Source organism: Brassica napus, chromosome C5 (genome assembly GCF_020379485.1).
Source record: "Brassica napus cultivar Da-Ae chromosome C5, Da-Ae, whole genome shotgun sequence".
Taxonomy (NCBI): domain Eukaryota; kingdom Viridiplantae; phylum Streptophyta; class Magnoliopsida; order Brassicales; family Brassicaceae; genus Brassica; species Brassica napus.
This window is the reverse complement of record NC_063448.1, coordinates 48,303,143-48,312,439: the sequence shown is the minus strand read 5'-3', so window position 1 is coordinate 48,312,439 and position 9,297 is coordinate 48,303,143. Positions and strand designations below refer to the sequence as shown.

Sequence of the window (9,297 nt, the reverse complement as noted above, 5' to 3'; positions counted from 1 at the left end):
ACCTATAACCTAATACTACATCACACAATAAAATACTAAATCATGCTCTTCACAAATAAATAATGACCATATAATTACATCATTCAAAAACCATACGTAACAACAATAAAATAATATTCTGCGCGAATCGCGTACTCCCTACTAATAAAATAAAATGATGAATTCGGTTAGGAGTTGGAGGTTGTACGTATGTGTACTGTCAAAAAATCGTTAAAATATCATACAATTCTCTATATAATATAATGTCCCGACGCATACTCTTAATTACTAACTTCTAGACCAAACACGTGTGCATCACTAAAGCCATATCACGTCGTTTTTTTGTACATCTCCAACCTAACTGCATCATCAAGAAACACCAACAACTTTTTTAGGACCGATTAATCACAAACCGGTGTGATTACAAGATTCACTGTCTTTGATTTCTGTATTTGAAGAAGGATAGAAAATGGTGTGTTTCTGTTTCATGGTGGACCAGAAGAGAAAGATGAAAGCAAGCAAACCAGCGGCGGGAATGTGTTCTCGGTGCGGTCGTGGTGCAAGAATCGCTGACATGAAGACTTCAACGAGGTTTTGTCTAATACCTATTTATTGCAGATCTTGGAGAGCCATCGTCTGCAGCTTTTGCGGCTCTGTTCTTAAATCCTACCGTTGATATTTTATTTACACCATTTTTATAGCCCTTTTTATATCCCTCTTTTCCAGTTTGGCCTGGGTTTTACAATGGGCTTATATTGTCGTATAATGGTAATATTGTATCAAAAATGAGAATTTTGTTATGAACCAGATCGTGGATGGCTCATAACCAAGATTATGATTTATAATCTTTCCATTTATCTACGACGGTGTAATTTCCTATATAAGGAACCTCTATGTTATGAATAAAGATAGACTTTTCCATTACTTTTATAACACGTTATCAGCACGATTGATCTCTAAAACCCTAAGCTAAAATATCGACCATAAACCCTAAATCTCTCTCCATTGCTAAAACCCTAATCTCTATCGATCACCTCTCTTTGATCATGACCCTGATCTGTATTCGACCACTGATCTCAACAAGATCGATCTGTGGACTGATCTCTGCAAGTTTCAGTACGCCTCAACTATTCCAAATTGTACGATCAGCCTGTTCCAGTCCGTGATCAAACTGTTCCAGATCTACGAGTTCTTTGACTGCAAGTACCAGCTCACGTACCAACGATCCCGACCAGCTCAACCTAAGCTAAGTTTTAGATCTCTATCTGAATCTCCATCGATCTCTCTCTCTCTCTATCGATAAACCCTAATCACTTTTGATCTCAACTTGTACCCGATCTCAGCTCGCGGACTGCAAGGAAACAGTTTGGACCAGTCCGTGTAAGGTTCCAGTTTGTACCAGTCCACGTAAGCTCATTCTCTTGGTGGTCCATTCAACCCATCAAAGGTTTAAGGTATACCTAAACTCTAAGAACCCATAATCGAATGAACTAATGTTCAAAGTGAAACCCTAAAATCTGTAAACCTTAAATTACGTGTGCATGGATTGTTTTATTTGATTGATTGAATGTTTCTTTGAGGTTTAAATCCGTGTGAGTTAGGATTGATAATTTTTATAACTTGATTGAATGATTTGAGGTTTAATATTGCATGTTAGAATCTGTTATAATATAAACCCTAATTCGAATTGATAAACCCTAAAATAGAATCCGTGTATTGCATAATCCAAATTGAATGTTTTGAGGTTCATATTATACTAGGTTGATAGTTTCATGATATAATCAACTGTTCTGAGGTTTAAGATTATTTGCTAGAAGCTGATTGATTGATAAAACCCTAATTGCTAGTCTTGATAAAACCTAGTTGAATCTGATTGTTAGTCTAGCTAAATCTCATACCTGAAACTGATTGATTAATTGCTAAACCTTGATTGAATGTTTTAATATTACCCTTGCACATATAGAATCCGATTGCTAAGAATGAATGTTTTAATATTACCCTTGCACATATACAATTCTCTATATGGCCAGTTTGCATCATATATCATTCTGACCAACATGTTTATATTATGCGCATGATCTGATTATTATCACCTTTGCATGATCTGATTGTTTTAAATTAAGGTTCCATAATTCTATTTTTGTACATATAGAATCAGTATTCTAGGTTTGCATTATAACCATATGGCCGCATGAAAACATATAGAAATTGTTTGTTTGGTCGATACCCTTGCTTGATAAATCTGTGTGACTTATTATGCATCATGTATCACTTTGGCCGTGTGGCCTTATTGCATTATATCACCTTTGGCCGTGTGGCTTGTTTGCTTATTAGAAATGTATTGACTTGATAGCATGTCTTGTTTATGGCCGTATGTTAAATATTTTGTGAGATCTAAAATTGATTGATATATGATTTGAGATGTCGAAAATCAACTTGGATTTTGCTGCCCTAAATCTCTCAAGAGATAATTATTTGAAATGAGCACTGAATACTGAGTTTATCCTAAAGTCAAAGGACTTGGTGAATGAATCACAAAAGGCGATAATGCCAAATGAGAAAGATTAATACAAAGAATATTAATTATTAGCCATCATCTTATTAAGAGTCTCAAAGATCAGTATCTGCCTATAGAGAATCCTCTAGACCTTTGGACAGAGTTAAAAATCGAGATATGATCACCAAAGAACAGTGCTATTACCAAAGGTCCTATTTGATTGGAGGAATCCCAGAATCCAAGACTATAAGTCTGTGGATGAGTCTATTGCTAGCTGGGCAAAATAATGGATTACTGATGAGAAACAGTGAATTGAGACCTCCTGGATTAACCCCATTACCTGATACCAATAAGGCCGCAGAAGAAAAAAAAGAAAAGGTAACCACGTCCAGAATGATAGACCACATGGTCATGGCCGTGGAGGGTGGAAAGGACGTGGCCATGGCCACTATAACACATTTGGCCGTGGGAATCACTATGGCAGAGGCCGTGGGTATCAACCCAATTTGAGCCATGGTCAAGGCAGTGGCCGTGGTATATCCTTTAAACCACAAAGCTCAACCAAATCAGTGTGCCATAGATGTGAAATGGGGAACCATTTGGCTAAGATATGAAGGACTCCCAAACATTTTTGTGACCTCTATCAAAGAGAGTCTGAAAGGGAAGAATCCTGAAACCCACTTGGTCTATAAAGATGATGAAAATAATTTCGAACATGATCAAGATGATCTTATGGAATATGAGACTTATGATTGCCTAAAAGAATCAAGTTGATAATCTGATTTCGACATCAAACTTGTGTGATTGCTTTGCTTGTATGCTTTCTCTGATTTTAATCTCCTTGAATTTATTTCTATTACATTGTCTGCTTAGATTAAATGAACGAAAGATTTTTCTATATGAGTACACTGAAAAATGCCAATATAAGTACTAAAGCAGGTATCGCCAGTCTGAAAGAAGACTATGGCTAGGCTAATATATTATTGCCTAAGGGTATGCATCTGGAAATCAGTGATGCCTTATATTCACCCAGCTCTAAGAGCAAGAGCAGCCTATTGAGTTTTAAAGATATAAGAATGAATAGTTTCCATATTGAAACAATGGGCGAAGGAAACAAAGAGTTTCTTTAGATATATGTATAAAATCGCTCAAGGCCATAATAAGTCATAAAGACTATACCTGCATTCTCTACTGACCTAGACTATGAATAAATCAGTATGGTAGAGGCTAAAAGCCTGCGAAAATATACATTTTATGGCACGACCGGATTGGCCATCCTGGTCCAAACATGATGCGAAAATTGATATTCAAAAGACACACATTAAAAGATAAGAAGAGTTATCCCAAAGAATCTCACGTGTGTAGCATGTACACAAGGAAAACTCATTAGGCCATCACCAGTAAAACGGCTACGAGTCACTTTTTCATAATAAAGACTATATGTCTAGATAATACTGGTGAATACATGTCCCAAGCGTTTAAATGATTATGGTATGTCCATGGGGGTAAGTGTGGACAATTTTGTGATACATGTCCATGCCAAGAACGGCTTGGCCGAAATCTTTTAAAACGCAAATAGCTGACTGATAGACCATAACTTATGAGGTCAAAACTTCCATTCACAGCTTGGGCCACAAGAAATTTACATGCACCTAAGTTAATAAGCATCAGGCCATTTAGTGAGCATAGATATCCCCTCTCACAATTATTAACGGGTCAAGAGCCAGACATACCCCATCATAAGACATTTGGATGTGCTGTCTATGTACTAATTGATCCACCACAGAGAACTAAGATGGGACCTCAAAAGGAGGATGTGGATATATGTTGGATATGATTCTCCCACAATAATAAAGTACTTTGAGCCAACTATGGGTGATTATATTTGAGGCCAGGTACATGGATTATTTTAAGACCAGGAGGAGAAAAATAATAAAGCTGGTAAAAGAATGGTAAAAGAAATAGAATGGAATCAACCATCAATGTCTTGGCAAGATCCTCAGACTAAAGAATGTGAAATAGACGTCCAAAGATTATACATTTACAAAGCTACCTAATCAAATGCCAGACACATTTGCTGACCCGAAAAAGAATGACTAAGTCATATATAAACCAGCTTGTAAAGCACCAACGAATTTGATGTCCAAGAAGAGACACAGTCAAGTTGATACAAAGTCTAGACAACGTATGAAACGTGGTAGACCAATAGGTTTCAAAAGATAAGAATCCTCGGAAACAAAAGAAAGGTTCAGAGAATGATAATCAAAATCAAAATCCGAGGTTACTAAGGAAATCATCCCAGACATGGAGATAAGGCCGGCCGGCTCTAAGGTACATGTACCAAACAATGTAGCTTGGGACGCCAAGCTGCAAAGTATTAAAGGTCCTGATAATAATGAATCTCAATCGATTATATCATGTTTGGAACATAATGAAACCAATAAGGAATGTCGACATAAAATGATTTATTTGCATACAAGGTAACACTTGAATTTATGAATATAAGAGAGGATCATGAACCCACGTCAATATAAGAGTGCACACTCGTAGAACAGATTGGATTGAATGGAAACGTGGGGTTAAATAGTTTAAGGAAGAAAGACGTATTTGGCCATATGATTAAGACGCCATATGATGTTAAAACCAGTGGATATAAATGGGTCTTGTGAGGAATAGAAATCGTGAGATATAAAGCTGATGTTGCATAAGAATTCTCACAAAGACCAATAATAGATTATGAGGAGACATACTCCCATGTGGTGGATGCAACTACTTTTAGATTTCTCATAAGTCTGGCTACATAAGAGAGAAAATTAGACTTGCAGCAAGTTGATGTAGTAACTACATATTTATATGGTCCACTGGATAATGAAAGTACTAGAGGGTATTGAGCTGAAAGTACAGCAAGTTCTCGAGAGCAATATTGATAATCATCAAAGTATATGATTTGAATATCCTAGGAACCTCTGGATACAATTTCACAAACAATTGAATATCTCAAGAAAGAGTTTGAGATGAAAGATCTTGGAAAACAAAATTTTGTTTGGGATTACAGCTTGAGTACATTAACAATGAAATCCTTGTGCATCAAATAGTATATACAGAAAAGGGTACTCAAGAGATTTAATATGGACCAGTCTCACCCATAATCTAGTACATGGGCGTGAGATCACTTGTTTTGGACAATGATCCATTCAGTCCAAAGGTGGACGATAAAGAAGTTCATTTAGTCCTGAGATGGACGATGCAGAAATCTTGTTTTAGACACTGATCTGATTGGTCCATAAGAAGGACGACGAAGAAGCCTTTGATTTTGGTTTATTTTATACTAACCAGCCCAAAGAGGGGTTATTTGGTTTTGTCTATTTGTTTTCAGACAGGTTATGTTTTACACATGGTGGTACACGCATATCACAGCAACATCATCCAAGATTTCGTGTGTGTGTATTTGAAGTCGATGACTCAATATGTTCGATCAGATTGTGGCATGGCCGATGGTAAAGAAGAACCAACTATCATGTTTGAGGACAAAACATATTCTGCCCAAAATCTTCATCACCCACGGATTGCAGAAATTTGGAGAGGTCCAAGGGACCTTCAGTAATGTCCAAATCAGGGGGAGTAATGTGTGTTGTACTCTTTTTCCTTCACCATGGTTTTGTCCCAATTGAGTTTTCCTGGTAAGGTTTTAATGAGGCAACATTAAAGCACATTACAAGCTCTAAATGGTTATGGCATCCAAGGGGGAGTGTTATGAACCAGATTGTGGATGTCTCATAACCAAAAGATTATGATTTATAATCTTTCCATTTATCTATGACGGTGTAATCTCATATATAAGGAACCTCTATGTTATGAATAAAAATAGATTTTTCGATTACTTTTATAACAAATTTCAAATATATTTGATTTTCACCTGTAATTTGTTAAATTTAATTATTTTTACCAACCATAACAATTTGTTTGGAGCGCGCTATTTTCAGTGTAGCTATTTCGCATTTGTGCAAGATTAACGATCAAACAAATTAATGGAAGTCCGCCCTATCGGAAATTAATTAAGTTAGGTGATCTTGCTTAATACTACTGTTATACTTAATCTATTGACCTTAGGGCATCATTATTGGTGTCCCTTAGGCTGGGTCCTTAAGCGTAGGGTCCCTTACCTTTTAACTAAAAAAGCTAAGGAACGGCCCTTAAATAAGGGATTTGAGAGAAGTCCCTTAACGTTTTTAGTTAAAAGTTAAGGGACCTTATGCTTAAGGGCCTCAACCTAAGAGACACCAATAATGATGCCCTTAGTGTAGATGTTCTGGACTTCAATATTTTTACAATGTTATCAATCAACAATAGCTTGAGCTGATACACGAAACTGAAGCCCCGTGTAATTTTTTTTCTGTACTTTGTCAAGATTTTTCAATTAATGTTCAAAAAAGTTTTTTCATCGATACTGTTAAAATATAAGACCTTTTTTTTAGGTGTCTTCCTGTTTCAACAATATTTACAAGATTTTGCCATTGGATTATTTTTAAACTATGATTTTAATTAAATGCAATATATTTTAGTAATTCCTTTTATTCCTCACAAAGCTTTGAGTTTCACGGGGGTTCATGGCACCAGATATTTTGGTTCTCTCAAAGTTAAGGGTTCTTCATGGACTTCGTTTAATCGGTTTAGAATGCGGACAAAATGGATTGGGAACGGACATGACTAGATTTGATTTTGATTTGAAATATGGTGATTTAAGTAAGGTGAGATGCGATTCAGAGTATTGGTGCTGGTGAGGATGATATCGGCATTGGAGAGGATGAAACTGGAGCTGCCTGACGAATATGCAAAACGTGTTATGGTTCTAACGTGTGATTCCAAAGCTGAAGGCGGATCTTGTGATGTGTATTTGACTGGCACTGTTTATTTTTCAGAGGTTATCATCTTTTAAAAATCAAAACTTTGTGACTGCTATTGCATCAAGTTTCGAGCTTTACGTCAGAATCACAGCAAGGACATTGATTTGATACTTGTTTCAATCTTTGTTTTAATTATAATTCGAGTAATTGAGAAAGATATGGTCAGGTTGATAAAAGTTTTATATTTTTGTTTTGTTTTATAGGAATCATGTCGAGAAGTTGAAGCTTTAGTCAGCTACATGAAACAAGATGTTCTTCTCCATTACAGTGAACTCTTTTGGTAATGTGTTTCTCTCTCTCTAATTACGTGTCTCATGTATTGCAGGTCGTCTTCGTGGAGTTGTGTGCAAGCCGATTGTCTATTCTGATTCTCACACCTCAGGCTGTGAAAGTTTTGCTCTGCATCATTCTTATAACATTTGTACATGTGTTCTAGCTCTTCTTTTATCAAGTATCCATGTTCTTTACTCTGGAATGTTGCGATGTCTTTGGTTTTCTGGTTTCCGACCATGTGGGAAGTGATAGACATGTGGAAGAAGAAGCACAACCCATTCGGAATAGCCTACGAATACTTCCTCTGTTTTATATCTTCTTTGATGATAGCTTAGATTTACGTACAATTATTTTATTCTTTTTTCGTATGTTAGATCGCAAGCAAGCTTGATGTTTTACATGGTGATGAGTTTCGTGTGGCATATGAAGAAACAAGCAAATATAATAGCCATGTGATCGTCCAGTGCACGTGACTTTGGTGATCCAAGAAAATGTATTCATTGTGATATAACAAACTAAGTCCCACATTGGAGAATTAGACAAAGAGAGTCTAATATATAAAGAGCTGTCCAACTCTAATAGTACGAGACCTTTTGGGAAGGAAACCAAAAGTAAATCCATGCGGGCCAGCCTCTAAGGCCCAAAGTGGACAATATCGTACTAATCAGATAATATAGAGTTGGACATGGGCTTAATAAATCCCAACAATTGGTATCAGAGCCAGGTTGACGAGAAATCTGCAAGAAGACCAAAATACCTTTCGAGTAGGAACGGGACCCATCGAGTTAGGATTGAGAGGTGTGTGTGGCAGAGATCAAGTTAAAAGATCCTGGAAGTCAGTTGTGGGACATGAGATGAATGTGATCCTTAGTTTGAAGGGGAGAATGTGATATAACAAACTAAGTCCCACATTGGAGAATTAGACAAAGAGAGTCTAATATATAAAGAGCTGTCCAACTCTAATAGTACGAGGTCTTTTGGGAAGGAAACCAAAAGTAAATTCATGCGGGCCAGCCTCTAAGGCCCAAAGTGGACAATATCGTACTAATCAGATAATATAGAGTTGGATATGGGCTTAATAAATCTCAACATTCATAGTCTTAAAACTTTTCTCTTAAGGAATTGTATGCATTGGTGTTTGTTGGAAACATATCACTTTAAAGAGAACATGGGCTAAAATGCCTCTATGGCACAAACTGAAGTTTTTGTACGGCTAGAGCATCTCCAACCCCATTCCATTTTTTCCTCTAAAATGGAGTAAAAGTGAAATAGAGTAAGGATTACTCCAACCCAACTCCAAATCTCACTCCATAATAGAGTTTACTTCATAAATGGAGTAATCTATTTTTGGTTTGTTCATCACTCAATCATGAAATGAGAAATGGAGTACGGTTGGAGCATTTTTACTCTATTTTTACTTTTACTCCATTTTGGAGGAAAAAAATGGAGTATTACATTGGAGATGCTCTTAGTGTTTCTACCGAGCTCTGAGGAACTTAACAAGATGGTCAAAGTCTTTTGCTTACTTGTTATTTGAAGGTTACGTGATTAAGTTTTTTTTAAAAATTTAAATTTAACAATTTCATTAAAATAATAAAGAAACTGCTAACACTAATTACGCTATATTTTTTTTATATATCTCGC

At 36.3% G+C, this 9,297-nt stretch overlaps 1 protein-coding gene and 1 long non-coding RNA gene across 2 annotated transcripts; both read left to right on the top strand.

The window, feature by feature from the left end:
* The first annotated feature begins 254 nt into the window (after nt 1-254).
* Nucleotides 255-903, top strand: LOC106402133. The gene has a single exon (XM_013842806.3). It carries the CDS (start codon nt 449-451, stop codon nt 653-655), a length of 207 nt encoding a protein of 68 aa, XP_013698260.1. The 5' UTR covers nt 255-448; the 3' UTR covers nt 656-903.
* Nucleotides 904-5,788: 4,885 nt separating this feature from the next.
* LOC106400016 lies at nt 5,789-7,965 on the top strand. Its single transcript, XR_007323531.1, has 2 exons — nt 5,789-7,397; nt 7,584-7,965. It is a non-coding gene; the product is annotated as an uncharacterized LOC106400016 (long non-coding RNA).
* Nucleotides 7,966-9,297: the final 1,332 nt, after the last annotated feature.